This window comes from Carassius carassius, chromosome 32, assembly GCF_963082965.1.
Source record: "Carassius carassius chromosome 32, fCarCar2.1, whole genome shotgun sequence".
NCBI lineage: Eukaryota > Metazoa > Chordata > Actinopteri > Cypriniformes > Cyprinidae > Carassius > Carassius carassius.
In genome coordinates this window covers 4,855,847-4,879,416 of record NC_081786.1, presented here as the reverse complement: position 1 = coordinate 4,879,416, position 23,570 = coordinate 4,855,847, and the positions used below count along the sequence as shown (strand labels likewise).

General features: G+C 37.4%; 2 protein-coding genes across 2 annotated transcripts; both read left to right on the top strand.

Annotated features, from left to right (window-relative positions):
- The first annotated feature begins 564 nt into the window (after positions 1-564).
- lgals3b (lectin, galactoside binding soluble 3b) lies at positions 565-2,986 on the top strand. Its single transcript, XM_059520989.1, has 5 exons — positions 565-669; positions 796-1,077; positions 1,282-1,370; positions 2,107-2,275; positions 2,587-2,986. Exons 1-5 carry the CDS (start codon positions 664-666, stop codon positions 2,743-2,745), a joined length of 705 nt encoding a protein of 234 aa, XP_059376972.1. The 5' UTR covers positions 565-663; the 3' UTR covers positions 2,746-2,986.
- A 1,611-nt stretch (positions 2,987-4,597) lies between these two features.
- Positions 4,598-22,664, top strand: fbxo34 (F-box protein 34). Its single transcript, XM_059519954.1, has 3 exons — positions 4,598-4,796; positions 15,669-15,822; positions 19,466-22,664. Exons 2-3 carry the CDS (start codon positions 15,731-15,733, stop codon positions 21,528-21,530), a joined length of 2,157 nt encoding a protein of 718 aa, XP_059375937.1. The 5' UTR covers positions 4,598-4,796; positions 15,669-15,730; the 3' UTR covers positions 21,531-22,664.
- Positions 22,665-23,570: the final 906 nt, after the last annotated feature.

Sequence of the window (23,570 nt, the reverse complement as noted above, 5' to 3'; positions counted from 1 at the left end):
CGATTTACACAGGGTTTTTAATAATACTGCGCTATTGTAATCATCATGCATCTCCTCCGGCTCACCATTCATACAGTGCAGTGGGTGTGGTGGGTGGTTTCATGGATGAGTGAGTCATCAGCTCCTGGGAGCATGTAATATACTCCATTTGTTGAACATTTTCTTAACCTTGTGCCATTCAGGATGTAGAAAAGTTTGTTTCTTCATCAGAGCAGATTTGGAGAAGTTTAGCATTGCATCACTTGCTCAACAAGTGTTTTCGGGGAAGTTGTGGCCTAGTGGTTAGAGAGTTTAAATCCTAACCCCTAAGGTTGTGGGTTCGAATCTCGGGCTGGCACTGAACACCCAACTGCTCCCTGGGCGCCACAGTATAAATGGCTGCCCACTGCTCCGGGTGTGTGTTCACTGCTGTGTGTGTGCACTTTGGATGGGTTAAATGCAGAGCACAAATTCAGACGTGTTGTCCATCTTTTTTTACAGTCTATGGTCTGTATGTGTATTTAGAGCCGGTGTAAACTTGCCCAGCCCTAAAAATAATGAATAAAATAATTCAATTTTTTTTTTAAAAGTATCTGCTAACAGTATTAAATGGCCAACCCAGTGCATAATGATTTGTTTTTGCTAAATTAACAATGTCTTCTCCTTGTTTGGATTTCAGAAATCATGGATGTAAGTACTGTTTTTAATCACCTTAGTAATTTTAATATTTATTTAATATTTCAATTTTAAGTAACTTTTTTTTCTAATGTAGCAAAACAAATATCATGTAATAATTTCCATTATACTCCATTTCAGCTTTCAGATGCCCTTGACTTCCCACAGCAAAATAATCAGCAGGCAGGAGGCCCAGTATGGCCCGGCCAACCAGCCAACCCCACCTGGCCTGGTCAGCCTGCTAACCCCACCTGGCCTGCGCAGCCAAACCAACCAGGCTGGCCAGGGCAACCATACCAGCCAACATGGCCTGGACAGCCTGGGCAGCCTACAGCTCCTGGGCAGCCCACAGCTCCTGGGTGGCCTGGACCTGCACCACAAACCGGCCCTTATGGTGCTCCTGGCCAAGCTCCACAAGCACTAGTAAGATGTTTTCACTCCTCTTGGAATTTTACAACCATAATATTGTTTGTTTTATAGACTACAGTTTAAATACCCAGGGCAGGTGAAACTCCAAATTTTTTGGATTCTTGTTAAGTGAATGTTCAGTCTTAAATACAATGCAGCGGTTCTTAGTTTATGCCCTTTTACCATGCATTCAAAATGTTTTTTTTTTTTTTTTTGAAGACTGTGCCATTTGACCTGCCACTACAAAGTGGAGTCTATAACAAGATGCTCATCACCATCAATGGAGAGGTCAAACCTAACGCTAAACAGTAAGAACAACATCAACTCAATAAAGAACAGTTTAGCAATCATCTTTTATTAACAATACAGTACATCCATTTATTAATATTTAGGCCTAATTTTAAGATTCATGTACTGAAATTTCATCCATTTGGATTACACTGTTTTACATTAACTTATAAACCTGTGATGCATATGTCATAGAAAAAAATTAAAGAGGTACGATTTCTGCACTGGTTTATTAACTATTTGCATCTATTTGATTTTATTGAAATAGTTTTTCAAAATGCTTTTGTTCAGCATCCATTTTTCTGAACGATAACTGATACTATTATTAGTTCTAATAAAATAATGATTAGTACTATTACAGAAATCATACTCGTTTATGTGTTACTGACAAATATGCATCACGTTAAATTTATTAATTAGTTTGTTAAAACTGTAATCCACATGAATGGAAATTTTATATAGTTCAAATTTAGGCCTAAATATTTTTTATGAGTTTAATATACATGATAAAGTACATAAATTGTTTTGTGTTGATACGTTTTGGTAAGATTACAAAGACAAACATTTTGCTTGTAAATGATGTCCACCGATCAATTGTTTACAGTGAGATCAGGAACTAGTGTTAAAGTGAAATTAAGAAATTACATGTGGACAGTTTTGAGTTCATTGTTATTGTATAACAATTATCACAAGCTTCTTATTTGTGATGTCCCCTTTGTTTTTTATGTGTATTCTTATATTTTCTCTTCCAATTAGTTTCACCATTGATTTAAACCGAGGCAACGACATTGCATTTCATCTAAATCCTCGCTTCAATGAAGGCGGAAGGCAAGTGATTGTACGAAACAGCTTGATTGGAACCCAGTGGGGCAAAGAAGAGCGTGAGCTCTCCTCCTTCCCATTTGTCCAGGGAAAGCCTTTTGAGGTGAGCATGGCACGGAACAATTTTGTTTCTTTTTCATCTAGATGATTTTATTTAGATAAAAAAAAAGTCTTAAATATTTACTGTCAGGCCCTCATTGTGTTTAAAGACATTAGAGAATGTCTAAGATATCAGATAACTGGATGTCAGTGTGTAAAAGAAGAAAAAGAGGTCCTGAAATATCATCACTAAAAATACTGCAACAACTCTTTTTCAAGGTTATGCATTTGACTCCTGCCATGTTTGGTCAAAACTACATGCTCTGCTCCATGCTTGTTCAATAACAACTGATTAAATTTGTTTTTTATTTACAGATGAAGATCTTATGCACTGACACTGAATTCAAAGTGGCTGTGAACAAATTGCACCTTCTGGAATTCAAACATCGGCTCCGTGAGCTCAACCAGATCAGAGCTGTTAGAATCTATAATGATGTCACCCTGAGCTCTGTAAATGTGGAGACACTGCAGTGAAATCATACTAAAGATTCTGGCATGATATGTGATGATCTATTCAACCACATGGGCAAATCCTTTTTCCTCCAGTAATTTTTTTAAACACTGTGTGTGTCAGTAAGAGTTTATATTTCCTACAGATGTTAGAGCTATATAAATTAGCATGCAAATCCAGTTTTTCTCAGTGCTGTAGTTAGCTTTGCCACCTCTAGGTGGGCCTGTTACTATCCAGGAAGAGTTAGGTTGTGAAAAGGGTCAATGAGAAATATTTAACTGAAAATTAGCAAGATTAATTTTATACTGATATGCAAGATATCTGATATTTGAAGTACCATTGATTATACACTTGAAAAGTCTGCTACATTTATAATGCTACTCAGAATAATGGTGGTGGTCATAGTAGGGAATGTGATACTGGCCCATCAAGAATAGTGCGTAATTAATGTGAAATTGAAACTGGAATAAAATCGGATTCTATGATCTGTAACCAGTGCCAAAAGATGATTCTTCTTGGTTTGATGATCCCATGATTGAAGAAACAAACAAAGATGTAAACACTGAGTGGTGTGTGTATGGAATTACAATCCTCTGTGAGACCTGTGTATTACACTTTTACTGCCAGCTCCTAATATAAATTAAATAACAGCAGCGTAAACTGAAGTCAAGGCAGTGTTACATTTTTAATCATGGAAACAGTCTGTCAGAGACGCCCTGACAGAAATCTAATAGGCCTGACCTCAATTATGCAGAGGTCTATTTATATAGTGCCTAAAGCACCTGATGACTCTTCAGCCCTCAGATGAAACCTCCAGCACTGTATAATGTGCACACATTTCAAGAATGTTCCGTTTTGTCATGATTTTACATCATAAAAGCTATATTAATCCACTCATATTACATACTTTTTCTGGTTTAAACTTATGTTCTATCAGAAAATGTGTTAGATTTCTCAAATATGATATACTTCGCTGTCCTATAGAATGATTTTTTTTTATTTTTGTAATTCAATGATAGTTTGCATTGTTTAATAACCAGAAGCCCAAAACAATGCAATAAATAAATAAACAAACAAATAAATAACCACACAAAAAAAAAAACAAAGTATATGTGACCCTGGACATATATATATATATATAAAAAATTATATATATAAATATATATATATATTATTATTATTATTTTTATATATTTTTAATTTTAAATTTAATATATATATATACACACGTATTCGTTATAAGCACAGGTATATTTGTAATACATTGTATGGGTCAAAATGATTGGTTTTTCTTTTATGCCAAAAATCATTAGGATAATAAGTAAAGATTGTGTTCCATTAAGCTATTTAGTAAATTCCCTACCATAAATATATTAAAACTTAATTTCTGATCAGTAATATGCATTGCTAAGGACTTTGTTTGGACAAATTCAAAGGCGATTTTCTCAAAATTAATTTTTATTTTAGATTCCAGATTTTCAAATCTAGGTGATCTATCAGATGTAGTTGTATCTCGGCCAAATATTGTCCTAACAAACCATATACCAATGGAAAGCTTATTTATTCAGCTTTCATGAGATGCATAAATGGCAATATCCTTTATTTTAAAAAAAAATCTACTATTTTGAGATTATTTCTTTATTTATAAATATTTAAAATAGTCCTACTGGACAGAAAAAATATTTTATTTTAATAAAGAAAATATATTTTATTATACATTTTAATGGTTTATTACTACTGATAAGTATATATGTTATTAATTGTTACCTCAAAATCTTCCAAAAATGTATGCAATTAAAAAAAAACCTATGTTCTTCTGTACTGGGTGGATTCGTGCACGCTCGCGTCTTTATGCGCGTTCTCTCCATATAGGAGGCAGTGCCTGCTGCGCGCTTATCTGATCTGATCAGGCGCGCGCAGAAATGAAGCGTTGAGTCCTGAAGGACACACGACTTAAAAAATATGACAAGATGAGATGAATTCACCCCAGTAAATACACAAGGCGACGAAGAGTTTCCTCTTTCAGCAAGCCAGTTCACCTCTCCGTTTCGACTTTTATTCTATTTTTGCTCAGGTCAGTTTTTAATCTTCTATTTCCTTATGTTTGGCTTATTACTCCTACGTGTCAGTCATAAATACATTTAATTTATACGAGACATTAACGGAGTTTCAATGGCTTTAAGTTGCATCTAAAGTGATGAAAATGTAATTTATTCTGTGCTTTTTCCTGTTGACTCGGTTTGGCATATACTGAGCGGAACTAGCATTAAAACACCCCCAAAACAGGACCTACGTCCATTTAGATGCTCTGAATGACATATTTTAGTTGATTTATTGATTATGCATGTGTATTTAAGTGTATATAACCGTTTAAGTACTCTAATTTTTCTCCTTTAAAGATCAGATGTATGTGATGGCGTTTCTGTCAGTTAACGTTAGCTTTAGTGCTAATGAGGTTAGACGCCTCAATATTACATGTACTATTTTTTAGTTTTTTTTTCTTCTTTTTTTATTTATCTAACTATATTTGTATATTTTCAATGACGTGTTTTTAAAAGTGTATAAGTAAGTGCAAATTACTCATGTTTAACTTGTGGTCCCTAATTAATAACTTTACTGTCGACTTATTTTTTGTTTTTGTTGTGGTCTATTCCTGTTTTCTCTGTTATTTCTTTTATTTCTTTTCATGTACGTTTCAGGTTTGTTTTTATTCTTTTAAGAAAGTGTGCCTCACATTGTAAAGAGTTTTAAGAGACTTCAGATATACAGAGCTGTAACAGTTCTAGGTAAATAGTTTTTTCATTCAGTCACATTTCAAAAACCTTTCTGACTCTTGAAGTCTTTCAGATAAACATACAAATGAGAATTTAGGTAAACATTCTGAATTAGACCCATCATAAGCCTTATTATGAGAATATGACCACAATATGATTTCTATAGAGACCATTCTACCTAACTGCTATCATTTAACCCAAACACAGACACGTCATGGTGTCCATGTGCATTAGTTGACCTGAGAAAGCATAAGTTGTAGGAGGTGAATGAGACACTAAAGCTGCAAACAACATATAATGTTTAACTACTTGATTACACATATGAACTTTGTCTCTTTAAAAGGTGTTGATGCCAGCACCTCAGTCTAACTGGATGCAGAAATAATTAAACAAATTTTAACAATAGATCAAGTATATTAATTTAAGTATATTAATCGTTGTTTGTCTAAATTAAAAGGTTGTCTAAATTAAAAGGCTACATTTTTTTGTTATAGGCATTTGTTGGCACAAAAATAATCTTTCTAGTCTGTGCAAGTTTGTCTTCCTGAAGTCAAGCTTGCAGCCAAATTTTGATCTGAAGCCTAACTTGTTTTTAACGGGTCAGTTGTTACCATCAGTGGGCTGATCCGCAAAACTTTTTTTTTTTTTTTTCATAATGGGGGAGGTGGAATGAGCATTTTGAAGCTCTACAGTTTTGGTAATTTCAGATCAGGAGTGCAAAGTGCAGGCTTTTATCTTTGTTGGTCAGCTACATGTCAAAACCATGTCATGCATCCCATTAAAGATATGATAAATGTCCTTTTACTTATTTGTCAGATGATGATGTGGTGGTGGGGTAGTTTTGTTTGTGGTGAGGAATTTTCTGCTGTCCTTTTGTTATCGTCTAGGCCATGTTTACTCAGATTCATTTGCTTTTACATTTTAAGCTTGTTTTATTTTACGCGGCTCAATGTTGTCAAGGTGGCACATTTTTTTCTGGAAGGTCTTTAAATCAAAATTTTAATCATATCTTTGTGAACAACTGGAGAGCTGCAGAACATGTGTGAAGCTGTTTTAAAGCAAACATACATTTTTGCGATACACAACCCGGAAAGTTCAACACCAACCTGACCAGTAAATGACTCTTAGATGAGTTAGTGTGATACAGAGGCATACCATAATTGTATAGTGATTACATACAAATTATGTTTTTGGTGTTTAGAGAAGTTATTTTAGTTTTAGCCACAGAAATCTAGCATATACTCTTGGACCATTTCTAATGAGTAGTTTAAACAATTCCTCTTATCAGTCCAATCAAGAGGTTGGCTTATTTGGCAGGCATTAAGTTTATTTGGCAAGCGAAAGTATTGATTTAAGCAACTGGTGTCATGTTGAAATGTGCTGAATTACAGCAGCTTTCTTTTGATGGCTGCCTTATGCAATACAGAAAGAATACACCTAGTTAAGTGAGCACTTCATAAAACACAATTGAGCCCGACCACCACCTGTTTGAACACAATGAGCTCTTGCGAAGGGAAGTCTGACAACTGGACTGCTTACACAGGTTAAGAAAACCTGTTTGGCCACTCGGCCTGGAGACATGTGGCAGACTAAAGGAGAAGTTTGAAGCAGAAAGGTGTACCTTACCTCACTCTGAAAACCACTGAAAGCTTTTATACAAACCTCTCGCAGGGAAGAATTACCTAGCAGGTTGGGACAAGCTTTTGTCTTGAACATTGGCAGGTCTGCAGTATAATATGTGGTTATGATCGCGTTACCCCCTTTGGAACTGGGATTTAGTGTGTTTTTCATCAAGCCCGAAATGCTTTGAAGTATTTGTGTGGCAAAAATGTGTGCCATGTCTGACAAACTGCATTATTTAGGCGGCAAATAGCCTTTAATGCATTCTTAATGCATGCAGTTTTCCAGTATACCTCTGACCAAGTCCTTTTGTTTTTGTTTGACATAATGTTTTTGGTCTAATATGTTTGTGGGCAGAAATGCACAATAGAGATATACTAAACTACCTACATTTAAAATTCACTCTGTGATCTGCCTGAATGACTATAATGGACTGAATAATTGGGCTGTTTTTTCCATATTTATAATGATTTACAATGACAAAATCCAGTTAAACAAGCTGACCTCATTTGGTTAGTGTTATGTAAATGGACATTATCGTATTAGTCATCGAAAATGTTCAATTTATTTATTTATATTTGAATGGTGGACAGTGGCCAGCATATGGTTTCTGTAAGATACCATAAACCATTAGGCATATTTTAGTAGATACTCATGTATTTAATGCTACTACTTGGCATTCTTTTTCTTTCTTAAAATTTACTTTAGTAGATGGTTTTCAAAGTTTAACCAGAGAAGCTAGATTTTTCTATGGTAATGTAATTTTTATTGAAATAATAAAATGTATACACTGATATATGCTACCATTCCAAAGTCAATAAAAATGTAATGTATTTTGAGCAAGGACACATTAAATTATCAGAAGTGACAGTAAAAACATTTATAATGTTACAAAAGATTACTTTTCAAAAATGTTCAACTTTCCATTTAACAGTGTTAATCAAAAAAAACAAAAAACAACAACAACAAAAAACATTTGAACAATGTCCAAAGAATATTAAGCAACTGTTATCAACATCAATAACAATAATACATGTTTTTGAGCATCATATTAGAATGATTTCTGAAGGATCACGTGATACTAAAGGAATAATGATGCAGAAAATTCAGCTTTGCATCACAGGAATAAATAATATTTTAAACATTATTAAAATAGAAAACCACTCATTGCAGACAGTCTGTTGAGCCCTTCTAAGAACATTAGTGTAGCTGGCACACCTTCTTAATGAGATCATATGGCTGTGTTCACATGTCTGCTCATTACAGACATTTATGACAGTGGGTGATTTAATAGCAGAGCGAGACAGAAGACCGATAGCAGTTACAATGGCAACAAATTTGTCTTGGAAAAGGTGTGTTCAACGTATCAGGTTTCAGCAGGCAAAGACCATTCAAAGGCCTGGTTTTGTCTGAGGTAATGCAATGAATGTATATTTGTGATGCATTTTTATGCTGCTTGTCCTGGCTGGTTAGTTTGGGTTGGGCTTGGGATGTTGATATGCTTGTTGACCTGGCCTTACTATTCCTAGTATGGTGTCAGAGTAGTACCGTAGTATTTGGCGACAGGATGATTGCACATTCACACACCCTTATCGTGAACGGACGCTCAAAGGGCCACAAAAGCAATTGCAGAGCATGTGTGAACATTTTATTGAGATAGGGCATTCAGAGCCATGGCTGTTGGGAAATGGGAGGCTCTACAGTTGTTGATGTCTTCATTAAGGCCCTTGAGGCAGATTGATTGTCTTTGTTGATAGCTTGCTGAACTACTGTTGACCTCTTTCAAAGGAGATCAGTCTGCTGAGTGGTTAACTCTGGTTGGTTCTTGGACTATACGATAAGTCTTCTGACATCATATGCAAACATTGAATTGGTACACAAGTCTGTTTGGGAGCAAACACTCCTTTGTCATGATAATCTTGTGCTAAAGTGTTTTGGCTTTTGCATTTGTAGTCGATTTAGACATTATTCTTATTATTGACATCTATGCTAACAGTTTATTAATTCTTAAACATAAGCGCATATATCAATGTATTTGGGTCAGCAGTCGAAACAACAGTGGCCAGAAAGGGCAAAGATAATAGCAAGCTTGTTTGTGAGTCAAGAAACGTGCAGGAAGGCAACTTGAGAAGGCAGCAAATCATTGCAAAATAGCTCCACCACAACCCATCTACAGCTCAGTTATGGGAAAGAAAACTCCCAATACTTTGATTTGAAAGCGAACCAAATCAAATATAAAAGTGGATGCTGTCTATATGCCAAGTGCATTGAAAAATGCATTGACTCCCTTTGCTGGATTTGAAATAGAAAACCACAGAGTTGCATAGTGTTTCTGAGGAAGGGAAGTTGTACTGAAGAACCGGTGGGAAATTCAAAGTAAGTCAGTGTATTTGCAGTGTATTTAGGTTAGCTAAATTGTAGGCCAAAAACATCAATGCTTATTAGTATGCACTTTGTTTTGTTGATGAATAATTAGATTGCATATAGCATTTTTCTTTTCGAGACAGCTCAAAAATCCCTGTTTAAATCCCACTCAGGGGAAGATCTCCCATCTCCTCTCAGAAAACATCATAAATGGCGCTTACAAACCCTACTTTTACTATGCATAATCTCATATCTGCATATCATTTCCATGCACACTCCCATCCATGGGAGACCATGTTTAACACTAGACGTTAAGGAAATGTGAGAAGTTCTATAAATACAATTTGTGCCATACATACATTTTTATTGCTTAAAATCATCCAATTTCCTTATGTTTTAAAACAAATATATCAAGATAAAAAACTGTTTAAAATAGTTATCAGATAAATATTTTGGAATACAGTTTATTTTTTTTGACACTGGCCAAATAGTTTTTCAGTTGTTTTAAACAATTCAAAAATCAAACTTCATTTATGCAGTTTTGCTGATAAGGGTGAACAACTTTTAGCTATTTTTTAGAGGAAACGGATCTATTTATTGCAGTGTAAAATTGTCTGACACTGCGCATCACTAGCAAAGTATTTTAAAAAGGAAACATGTAAATCTTACAGTTTTCTTCAAGTTGTAGCCTATCCTTCAAAAACAGCAGTAGCCTACTTTTAATAATGTTGTAGAGATGCCTTCACACACATCAACACCTCTGTGCAGCTGCGCTTTTGTACTGTAAGCTATTATTATTGGTCCTTTTCAAGATCTAAATTCATATTATTTTGGTTTAACTTTTGTGCAATGACTGCATGTGTTTTCAGTGTCTATTTTTATTAAGAACATGTAATATTTAATGTAAATGTGACTATCGACATGAAAACAGAGAAAACAGTTACTTGTTGATTTTTCTCACTCCAGGAAAAAGTTTTTGTATGCATGGGTCAGTTTGCATACATGTGTGTAATTTTCCCATCAATTTTTTTTTTTTCATAAATCCCACCTTTTGCATAGGAAGGGCTGGTTTTGTGCGTATGCAACGGTTATAAAGAGGCCCTACTAGTGTATTTTCAGTTTGATTATTTATATGTATAGAATTGCATTGATAGTTCTTTTTACAACACTAGTATGTTTACTGTTTATAATATGCAAATTATCTGTATACACAGAACTGCCAGGTGACCAAATTTGCATGCTATATGGAATACTGTATTCCTCTATGCAAAGTTTTCAACTTTACCATTTAATTTCCTGATTTCGTGACTGCATTGGGACCATTATCAACCACAATTAAATCTCTCTTGACTTACAATTAACTCAAACTGCAAATATTTTTTTTTAATTTTGAAATTAAAAATGATTATATCTCCAATTAAAATATGCGTAGTAAGGTCATATGACTCCATGCTTATAGTGAAATGCTTATCATAGCATAATACATAATTGTTTTGCATTCCTTTTTTGACAAATGTTTAGCAAGTATACATTGCATACTTTGCAGTGTGCAATATTTAGAGTTAAATTCTGAATATGGCCCTGTGGACATGACATGTATCTTTATCCCTTTTGGTTTGGACCAGACGCTCCAAGACACTTTCTACAAACTCAAAGGTTCCTCTATTTGAAAGAGCAGCTGAAAATTCTTGGGGTTTGTACTGTGAGAGATGTGTGGTTCTTTGATTTATGTTCTTAGTTTTTACATGGCCTGAGATCTGGAAAGATCTATGAAAGCTATTGTAGCAGCTGGTCTGTTTTAGACGGTCTGGAAATGGCATTGTGTAAGCTTAGCAGCCGCCCCACCTCTCCTTTTGAATGAGTGCCATTGTTTTTGGAAAAGCAAGTTTAGGTAAAGGAAGTGTGATATGAGAAGTTCTCGGGCCTTTAAAGGACTTTGTATGTGCATTGTGCAGTTAAGTGTGTGTGTATTTCAGTGTAGCAGTGTTTCTCAAATCTTGTTTTGTTTTCATCACTGCATGTAAAGTTTGTAAGATATGTGCAGGCAGATTCTGCGCTCAGACCCTGTTCTACAGCGAAGGTCCAAAAGTATTGATTATCTTTGCCATTTATAGGCATGCAGGGATCTTGAATAGCCCATTGGCTCCTTATCAGACCTGCGTTTATGTCCTCCGGCAGGCGCACACGTGCTTGTAAGAGGAGTCCTCCTGTCCCAGCCAATCACTGCTGCTTAGGTGAAATTCTGGAGAGTGTCAGTCAGACCAATAAAGCCACGTGCTGTGCTGAAGACTGTGTACATCTTCATCGGTATTGGAATACTGTGCAAATGTCAGAACGGAGGAGTTTACAATGCATTGACTTAGCGAATAGCTTGGATGCATGTGAGTAAACATAAAAGACACTCATGTACAAAACGGTCACAGACACTCGTTTGAAAAAAATTGACATTGTTGTAAGGATCGGGTTTTTTTGACACCGCGCAGGCTTTTAGGTGGTTACTCAATTGTGAATTTGCCTCAGGAGCTGCATGAATATGCTATTACTTGGAAGGCATGGATAGAAAGATGAAATTAAGTTATCTCTGCTTTGTTTTGGTCTCCGTTGAGACCATGTAATCTTGTCCTCAGTGGTGAGCTCAGCTGGTGTCCATTAGTCAGTGTTTCATTGTGGGCTTATGGATGGGACACAGGGATAATGTTCCAAAAACATCTTTTTTCATGCTTATCTGCTTTTCATGGGTGAAGTATCTCTTTGAAAACAAACTCCTTGCCTGCTTTTCTAGCCCCTGGAGGGGGAATGGGAATAAGAAATCCAGAGCCATGTATTCTGTTCAGCTTTACTTCACGTGCACTTATCTATGCAGTTTTATTTATATTTCCATATTATGTCTGTAATAATCTTTTGAGCTGTAGTTTGACCTTCAGATTGTGAATTTTTTTAATCATTTGACATGATATACTGTTTTTAAATATGTAAGGAAGTAGTTGATGTCACATTGTGGATTATATCTTAACAGTTTCTTAACAAAATCATGCTGTGCCTGTGACCCAATTTGTTACCAATTCAGGTCATTAAAGCTTTCTCATGCTGGTGTTCTCTGTCTCTTATCTAAGTTTCTGTGTCTGTCTTATAGCCTAGTTATTTTAGAATTACACCCTCACAAGTGCTTGCTGAATACTGTATTGCCTATTTAAGTTAAACTGTGGTTACACTAGGTTTTTTGCATGCACAAGTACATCTGACCCCTTCACACTTTTGCAGATTATGCAGAATTGAGTTTTAACGAAAAGGTCAAATCTGTAATGCATTGGTTAAATGTTTTGTGGAAATTTGCAGGTCAGAGTTAACCAAACTTGAACTTTAGTATGCAGTGGAAGACATTTTCTGGCCCTTTGTGACCATGTCTTAATTGTTTTCGACATTACATACTCCATAATTGCCATAAGACCCCATAATGCATCACAGCCATAACTACACCATTGGAATGTACAGTTTCATGTTCTGTTGAGGAACAGCATTTGTAGCCATTGCAAGTGGTTAAAATAAACACTACAAAATATTCCGTTTTTAGAGAATTTAGGCCTATAGATTACACATTTGTGTCTGAGTGTGTTTTTTTTAATCACCAGCCAGTTTGCAGAACCTTTTAAAATTGAGTCATTGAGTATTTTTATATGTACAACATGATGCTCCATACTAACTAATAGAGCCCGACCGATATGGATTTTTGGGGGCCGATGCCAATGCCGATATTAACTCGAAAAGAGCCGATATTTTGATTTTAAAAATAATCTGGATATTAGACCCATTTCCTATAAACTGCACTTACACAACATTCAATAGCAAAATATCTGCCTGTTCTATGTATGTGGGCTGTATAAACCATTTTCCAGAATGGACTATGTTAAAAAAAAAAAGCCTTAGATTACAGTCTCAATGACTAAACAATTGCACATCAAAAGTATAAATTTTTTAATGATAAAAAAACAGTCTGGTTTTAAACATTTAACACTTTTACTTTACTTTACTCCAGTTGAAGCCGGTTTTAACAGTCTGTGTGTGTACTGTAAATAAATTATAATACTTTTATAATAAGTTTTTTTTACTTTTAATAAGTTAAAGTATTTGCAGAAGTAGTCCCACACTTTGCTGCTACAGCATTCACCTTTTTCAGCCACCTGTAGGCAGAAAGAGAGACAGAGAAAGAATAAGCATGTGTATTAGTAATATCACCATGTATCATTACTCATGTCATCATTAGAATTATAATAATAATAAACTGGGATCTCCTACATAGGCAAAAATTAGAAATATATATATATTTTTTTATTTGTCAAGTAATAGGTATTACCTACTTATATTTAACAATATTATTTCAACATTTTCCTGTTATGTCTGTAAAGCTGCTTTGAAACAATATGTAAAAAATTCTTGTTCAGCTCACATTTATTTACATGTCCCCTCTGGTTTAATCATTTCTGACGCACCTACTGTAGTTACTGTAACTACACTATATTTGCTCTCACAGAACATCGTCTTGCCTACTATTACCGGAAGATTACGGAATCAATTCGAAGTTGAATGGTTAACGTTAGTGTCATGAACACACCGCTGTCAATTTTGAGAAGAACCACCTTCAAACAAGTTAATAGCAAGCATTTAAGGGGACTGCTAAAAAGGAAGCTATTAGCGTTAGAGTAACGTAACCAGCCTGAATTCACCAAATTGTTCTCTGGACCTGAGGGTAGCCTCTTCTTCCTTGCTTCTCTCTTAATTCTCATCAGCAGGACTAGCGCTATCGCTCGCTTCTTACAACGGGACAGATACATGTTTGCTGCTGACCGAAAGGAGGAGGAACAGACTATGAAAGAGCTCCCGCTAAACGTTTTTAAAACCCCGCCTACGCCATAGCGCAGCGCAAATCGCGTTGTATTTGAAGGGCAACGCTGAACTCAGCGGCAAGCGCGTGCATACCGCGTCCTGTGTGAAAGGCCCAATAACGCAGTCATTATGTGGGAAACACACCGCAATAGAATAAGAATAAGTTAAACGCTAACGTTATAGTTTGATCTCCTATTAACGTTCGCGCTCTTCCACTGATAAACATGGTATTAGCTTTGTGGCTAATCTAATATAGCAATGCATTAGCGGCTGTAAGTGATGTTACAGAATATTTAGAAGTGATAATGATAGGACCGTTAGCTAGAACTACCACACAGTTTTTATATACAGGGTATGAACTAAATCTACAATCATTTCACATGAAGAACGACAGACTCACCGTCAAACAGTAAGTTACATCTCCGTGGCTAGGCTAATCGCTTTCTTCTGTAGTGAATTTCTGGCGCTGTTGTTAACTCTGGAGCTGCAGCGCTCCCTCTGGTGGGCAAACTATGCAACACTCATAACATGAGTGAAGCATGAGACTCTATTTCTCATGTTTCATCGGCCGTTATAAATGCCGATGCCGATTTAAATGCAATTAGCTTATATCGGCCGATAATATCGGCCGGCCGATATATCGGTCGGGCTCTACTAACTAATCAGCTCATGAGAACCAGGTGCAAGAAAACATGTTTGTGCCAATGACGAAATCATCAGTTTTCTCCAACATTGGGATTATAATGGTCAATGAATCAGCTGGTATAATGGGCAAAAATCTGTGTGTGCTGACTGGGGTTTTGTCTAAGCCATTTACGTGACCTACACAGTTATAAAAATATGAAGTTAAAGTATTTTTTTTTTTTTTTTTTAGCAGATGTTAAAAAGGTGACTTGCAAATTATGAATACTACAACAAAAGCTTTGCAAACCGTGATGTGTAAAGTGCAGCAGGTTCCAGAAATGATTAGAAAAGTACCAGATATGCGCTGAGACCACAGAAAGAGAACTGAGAGGGGTTAACAGTGGGTTAAATGTTTTAAATGTTAACAGTGAGTCAGGTGCTCACGAAAGCTGTTCTAACGGACGTTTTTACTGCTTGTAGAACTGCCCAACTGTACAAACCAAAAAAAAAAAAAAATCTGCAATAGATTTTAACTATTCTAATTAAAATACTAGAGTTGATAGTAAGTTTATACTGTAAGGGTCTTATGTTTCAAAACTATCCTTGTATAGACTCTGTACATTTGTATAAAAAGTTGGAAAGACAAACTGTTCTCAATTTTGTCCATTAATGTTGTTTTGCAGTGAGGCTGGAGTCCTGAGCCCTTCTGTTGGGAGACATCGCTCATACTGGAGGGAGGAGCCTAATGCCTCAGAAATGTGAAACTATCAGTTACTGCAACCCCACCCCTTACCGGGAACCACGGTTACGAGCCTCCAATCCGCCATCTGTCTGGAGGTAATTAGTACTTACTACACTCAAGCCTATTCATGACATCACACATTTTGAGAGTAATTTGATGGTAATTCACTCGCATTTGTTTAGATCGCAGAAACCAAAGTGGATTCATTCTGTTCATTTCCAGAAAAACAACAAACTGTTTCATCTGTTTATCATGGATATCGCCCTCTATCCAGGATGTTTTTTATTTTGTTTAGACGAGACAGCCAACATCGACACTCAGCAAAATGTTTTCATAATAACAACTCTAAAGGCATTTACAATGTAGATTTGCCATTCATTTGGTGAAGAGCTGTAACAGAGCTGTTAGCACACATTGAACCATGGTGCTCATGTAGAGTTTCCCTTCCTAATATATCTGCCAGTAAAAGAAAACCTTTGCTTTTAGCATGTTGTGGGGTGAAGAAAAACACGCTGATCTGCATGTGTTTAGCTTCAAAAAAAGTGAGATCCTGTTCCAATATCGCCTTTAATTACCCTCGCTGGTGTCTTGTCTCACTAAGCTACATAAGCTATAGACTGCAGCAACACATGTGGCGAAGTGTTCCGACACAGATGTGCAGCCTTTTCCTCAGGAAGAACAGTGTTACGACATAATTGGAGCCAAGTAGACTTCATAATCGTGACCTCATCCTTATTCGTTCCCCACTCAATTCCCATCAGTTGGACAGGTCCTCTGGCAGGCCCCTTTCAAAGGAAGTCTTGAGTGTTTACAAGAAGAGGCAAGCAAACAAATCTCCTGTTAACTTAAGCAGCGTGCTGATTTTAGTATGATCTAACTTCATCCTTTGACATTATTCATTCTGATGTTTTGCTTTTCACTTGTATTTGTTTTCTTTTTACATAATGCTGTTGTGCTTTTTTTGCCTTCAACTTATCATTAGCTCACACATGTTTTGGCCTGTAGTCTCAAGGAAACTCTGAGTTGTGTGTGCCTTGAGGACAAGGGTTTGGCGGCAGCTGTATGTTGTTGCCAGGTTGTGTAATGGGTAAAAATCAGCATTTGAGCACCAGATAGGAGCTGGCGTGCCTCCAGGGTAATCATACTCCTGTCCAGCAATGGTACTGCAGTGTGTTCTTCAGCGAACAGTCAGTACAGTTCTTTGGTCTTTTTTATATGGTATTTTGTCATCCAAAAACTTGTAAGTCAAATAAGATGATAACTTTTATAATTTCATGAACAAGGGGGGAAGCTAGCAAACTCAGTCCATTACCTTCCTGTATTCAGTGTTGACATTTTTAATCAGACTACCTTTTTCTTTATGCCCTGACCTAGTGTTCTCATAAGTACTGACTTCAGTACCAGTCTGTACTGAAAGTTTAAAAATGTTCAATCAACGTCAAATCAGCAGCGTTTAAAAATCCACTCAACAGTACTCAGATGCTAGTGGGAAATGGACATTGTTTAAATTCCAGTACCAACTGGTACCTAAGTCTGTGTTTTTGACAAAACACTAGCCTGATCAAAAATTGTCCAACTGTTGAAATTATGTAGGCCTACCTCTTAAGATAATATACAGTATTTGACCTTTGCTAGCACACAGAAAAAAACAGGAAGTCTGAGACAGGGTTGTACCAGGAAATGTGAGCGTGCCTGTATCCATGGACAATCAAAGCCACTGTTGACTTGCCTTTTGTGTTATCCCACATTTTGTCCAAGACACCAGCTCAATAATATGATTCTGACCTTACAGATTGCCCTCCCCTACTGTTTGCCACAAAGGAAGGTTGGCACAGAAGGAGATTTACTGGTCTATGCAAGCTTTCCAAGGACACACCCAATGGTATTTTCACTTGTCAATGGACATGCCACTTTCCATGTTTACCATCCAATGAATGGCTGCAGGCCATGCTCTTCCCCCCCTTTTTGAGCAAGCAAGTCGCCTCCCACTCTCACTTTGGCTCTGAAATAACTGTCCACACTGACCAAATGCCATCCCATGTTAAGTCACATGAGAATCCCCTGTACCATTTTATCAGGTCTGAATCTGCACTGGAGGAATGCCTTATATGCACTTGTGTCTGTGAGAGTTCAGTCCTCCCACACATACATACTGCTATTGGCAGTGCCGCAGGCTTGTTAGTAGGGCAGCTGGGTCTGTGTCAGCTGAGTGCTCGTGTAAGAACCCAGCTGTGTCTGGACCTGGGTGGCTCTGCTCCCATTATGTCAGCCTAAGGGCCAGAGGGAACAGCTTGGCCTTGTGCTCATTGTGATACTTCTTCTGCTTGAGGAGTTATTTACAAGTATGCACATGCTATATAATCACGTGGTAAAAACACTGCTAAGAAGACGTGCATCAGCAGATTTTTCAAGTTTTCATATTTGGATGCTTTTGTGCTTTTAATCTAGAGTTTATATCTAATTTGCATGAACAAAATTTGCAATAATTAAACTTTTAAACAAATTATAAAGTGGGCACATTACAGAAATTACTTTTTGGTTTTTGATTGATAAAAGACATGCATTAAGAAATGCAAATCTGCACTTTACCTTATCGGTTTCCAAGTCTGTATGATCCTTTAACACAGAAGAATGTTCAGCAGAATATGTTGCATTTTTCCATGTCAGACAACTTGTAGTAAACATGGACTGTCAGGCTTCAAGTCAAGTCACCTTTATTTATATAGGCCTAGTGTTTTATACAATACTGATTGTGTCAAAGCAGCTTTGCAGTTTTAAACTGGAAAATAGTGTCTATAATGCAAGGGACATCAGTAAACACCTTCAGGGATACCACAACTAGGGCCCTATGATTTCCGCGATGCAGAAAATGCGGAGGGAATCGCGGAATCCAGTCATAAAAATCAAATTTACAGTTTAACGCGGAATGGCACGGAATTTGCCAAATTTTGAATGAATTAATCAAAAATAGGTCATTGCACTTACATCAAATCACGATATGGACTAATATCTGTAAATGTTAAGCCGGAACAGTCTATTTAAATATGAATCCTGCATGTTCTGCGTGTCTCGGTTAATGAATGGAGCAGAAGCGCGACTTCCTTTATCACACACACTGAAGCTTGCGTGACGCTCGCGGGATTTTCAGTGTCTACTGTCTCACTAAATAAGGACGTGAACACATGAACAACATCTCCAGAACTGCTCTGACAGTCACTTCATGAGCATTTGACCGTTTGATTTGAGTAAAACTAGCGTCACATCACATACACAGAACTGTAAATGTACATCAACCCGTCAAAATAAAAGGCCGGTTTAGTTTAAAAACAAGTATTTGCCAGAGATCTATTTAATTTGATTCTATTTAATTAAGCAAAAAACATTTTATCCGATTAATCGATGGAATTTTTGGTAGAATACTTGATTACTAAAATATTCAATAGCTACAGCCCTAATTGTATTGCTTGAAATTTAAGTGCCCCCAACTAGGCAAAGGAACCCAAACTCCATTGGTGACAAAAATGGAGAAAAAAAAATAAACCCTGGAAGAAACCAGGCTCAGTCGGGGGCCAGTTTTCCTCTGGCAAGATGAAACCAGCATGGTGGTGTTTAATTTAAGTTAAGTTTAAAAAGACTTATCGTGCAGCCCTCCTTTTAAGATATAATCAAGTTAAAACTTTAATGGAAACGCCTTGTATTTGTTGAAAAAATTCTCTCTTTTATCCCTTTTTTTCTTAGGATTACCACCATGCACCTCAAGCCATACCCCAAACCACAAGATACAGAGATACATCGGGAATTTGTGCACAATGAAACAAGAGACCTCCATGCCGACCAGCAGAGAGTGCTCAGGAAAGATTGGGGCAATCGCCAGGGGTGTGGGCTCATGGGCTCACCTGGCAATGGCACAGCCAACCGGTGTCCCCTCAGTGTCATCTCCACCAACACCCTACGATGTGGCAGTGGGAGCAATGCACCAACTAGAGTTAGTGGGGCCCGCAAGAGCAGAGCATCCTCTCTGAAAACCAGTTCTTTAGTTCTGGTCTCACCTTCAACTGGTTTGGAGAATGAAAGCTCACTTAGGATCTACCAAGGAGAAGATGCAGAGGGATCTTTGGATATATGGGCTGTCATTAAACCTGGGAACACAAAAGAGAAAATCGCTATTTTTGCATCTCAGAAGTGTGGCAATACTTGCAGTAGTGTTGTTGAAAACACCTCAGAAACAGAAACCATTGCCCCAGAGCTGCGGACTGTCTCTGTTAAAAACAAAGGCTGCTGGGATGGTGACTGTTCTGTGGCTAAACGCAGGAAAAGGTCTGAAAACCAAGAGAAGTCAAAAAGTATGGAACCTTCTTCCCCAAAAACTGAAATACTGAAAGTATCCCAACAGGAGACCCTCAATGAGAACATCGATCCATTCAAAGGAGTTGCAGATGATGCAGTCAGGACGGAGGGAGAAGAGGATGAAAAGACACTATCTGTGGTTGAGATGGTGGCATACCTGGAACAAAGAGCCAGCGACCAACAGGTGATCTCAAAAGTCCCATCCTTACGCAGCACCATCACTTCATCCAAAGTTGGAACCATCCCTCAACCCATAGAGCAGCAGTCCAAGGTTGCAGAAAAGTTGGAGGTCCAGGAAGAGGAAGAGTCTGTTCGAGTTCTGGATATGGTAGCCAAATTGGAGTCGCAGTGCCTGAGTAGACAAAGCCTCCGAGAAGGTGGAGGAGACCTCTCTCGAAACAATAGCTTACAGAGGAAGGTGGGGCGTGTGCTTCTGGCAGGATCAGAACCTTACCTATCGCCATCTCAACCAGTTTCGCCTACTGTCCCTCAGGACTCTAGAGTTGAGAGTGTCCCACAGCAACTGAATAGTGATTTAGACAAACTGAGTTCCCCACCTAAGACCCTTGAGTCGATAGAGACCTCGCAGTGTGGGCTTGACACCTGCACCCTCAAGGACGTAGAAAGTTCTTGTGTCGCAAGAGAGGAAACTAGCACAGCTTTTCAGACTCTACAGTCCTCACCAAAGGATGCCAGCTCAGAGTACAGTGAGGAACCGATACCAGGCATGTTATTTTTTGCCAAATCTTCTACTCAGTCTCTGAAGGAGCATCAGCTGCCTTCCCCATCAAAGAGCAGATCACTGAACAAAGAGCCTTCTCACATCCAGGACCTTGAGCCTTTTGTTGACACTTTAGTGTCTTACAGGGAGGAGATCAAGAATGGGCTTATGGCTGACCAAAATCATCAAACCTTCGAGGAGACAGAGAGAGGAGAGACTTGCAGAGTTAGTCAGGAGCCTGTGCCTTTTCCATTACGCCGCCTAGTGTCTCATGAGTTTCTTGAAACTCGCTTTAAGATCCAGCTGCTTTTGGAGCCTCAGCAGTACATGGCTTTCCTGCCGCACCACATCATTCTAAAGATCTTTTGCTTGCTTCCTACTGAGAGCCTGGCTGCCCTCAAATGCACCTGCCATTACTTTAAATTTCTCATTGAGAGTTACGACGTACGGCCGGCGGACTCTCGTTGGGTGAGTGATCCACGCTACAAAGACGATCCCTGCAAGCAGTGTAAAAAGAAGTACGACCGTGGTGACGTTTCGCTCTGCCGTTGGCATCATAAGCCCTACTGCCAGGCGCTACCATATGGCCCGGGATACTGGATGTGCTGCCGTAGGTCTCACAAAGACACACCTGGTTGCAATGTGGGACTTCATGACAACCGCTGGGTCCCTGCCTTTCATAGCATCAACATGCCAATTTACAAGAAAAGCAGGGACACTGACGAGGATTTGTAGTGTGCCAGAAAAGACAACTGAAGTGTGCGTTTTATTTTTGAGGCCTGTGTATAAGTGAGAGTAGCTAGTGTGAATGGGCTGTGTGTTGCCAGTGAGCATGTGCGCCTTTAATGTATAGTGCTTACAACCAGGTTGCTTAAACTAATAAGAAATTGCTTGGACTTTGAACTTCTACTCTGCCAACCAATCACTAATTCCCCTGTCAAAAACCCTCCTCAGGTCCTTAATGTTGTTCTGCACTTTAACCTTTAAAGATTGAATTTTGCAGAGTTCTATCTGGGTACTGCTTGATGATTTTTACTTTGAGTAAGCATTACTGACTAACTTATTTTTTTTTTCAGTTTAACCACCATTCTTTTTCTGTGCTTCGTAACACACCCTTACTGTATTTCCTGCACTGAGGTTGACTTTGTCTGCAATGTAAATGCTCAAAAATGTTGAACAGTTCAGTTTATCTACCTTTGTACTTGTATATGTGATTAACTCATTGGCCAGTAGGGAAACTTTAAATGAGGGCACAATGAGTTATTGACACATTTGCTTGATTTCCCCATCTCCCGTTATCATCTCTTAGTACCGCTAAAAAGTCCTGGTATGTTAGGTGGTGAAATGACTTTGCGACTTGATGGGATTTACTTTTTGAGTTCATTCTGAGCCTAGATGTTTACATTGTACATAGCACAGATTCCTATATATCATAATACATAATAATGAATGATGGCACGAGTGTGGTGTGAAATGCATTTAATCTTAATATGGGGTAAAATGCCTTGTTATTTTTATGCTATCTTTGTGTATATATATATATATATATATCCAAGTGAAATGGTCGCTCTTGTTCTGCAGTGGGAGTCTTATGATAAACCCCTGCGAACGGGTAGTGCATATTCTTCTCAAATTTTAAGTGTTGATATCTCCCTTGTATGATGTACTGTTTCTTGACCGGAAACATTTGAATGTGGGAAGAGCGTTTCTCCATCTTGACAGTATAACTGAACCCCATCTGAAAAAAATATATACTTTTTTTCCCGAAGTATGTCAGATTTTTTAAAATTATTGTTAATGACATTGCTGTGTTCTGCCTGTTAAGGCATTTTACTTCAATAAAGTATATCTATGAGAATTTGTAACCAATGTTCTGCTCTCTCTATCCTTCTCTCTTAAATGCATTACACGGCATATTTGTCTTGATCAGTCAAACTATCTTTCTGTTAGTGTAAGCAAGGTTTGGTTAAATACAAGCTGATAGTTATTTCTTTTTGGTGATGCCTTGGTTAAAAAATATTTGAATTTAGAGTACTTAAATCTGTTATAAATAATCCACATCAGTCCTAACTGGGACTTAATTTACAAACTTTGGATCTATATTTTAGATCCATTAGCTTTCACTGTGGTTTGTATGTTTCAAGCTTTGACTTCAAGTGCACATTCCTGAGTAGAAGATGTGTTACTGTGCAATAAAATGTCTGGTTTCTAATGGAGAATAAGTGGGTCAAACCTTGGATTTAAGTTAGCTGGCAGTAAATAGTTTAAAACTGCCTGCCTTGGTGAGTACTTTCAAATCATGATTTAAAAATCTTACATTTTAGACTTGCCCTGCCATTTTGGTGTTATTATGAATTGTAGGATCACTAAAGTTACCAATAATAGAGAAACCCTATGCAAAAAAATATTTCTAACCCATGTGTTAGATATTCTGCAAAAGAGTAGCTTGAAGAGTAACTTGTCTCAACACAGTGGCCACTATGAACCCATTTTTCCTGAAATGACAAATCTTCATGTTAATGTACATCACTAAATATTTTGTAAGAAATTCTAATTCACTTTAATATTTGGTGCACATTTAATTTTAACATGAAACTAGGTGAAAATCCTAATGTTTGAAATGTACTCACACGTACTTGTCTTTTGCTTTCATATCTTGAAGGAGAATAGAAATATAATGGAATTGAGGCCATAAACTACATGTTTAATCAATTAATTTTCAAAGTCTGTGTATACAGGAATAATGCTTCATTTCCTATTTAATTTCAGAGAAGG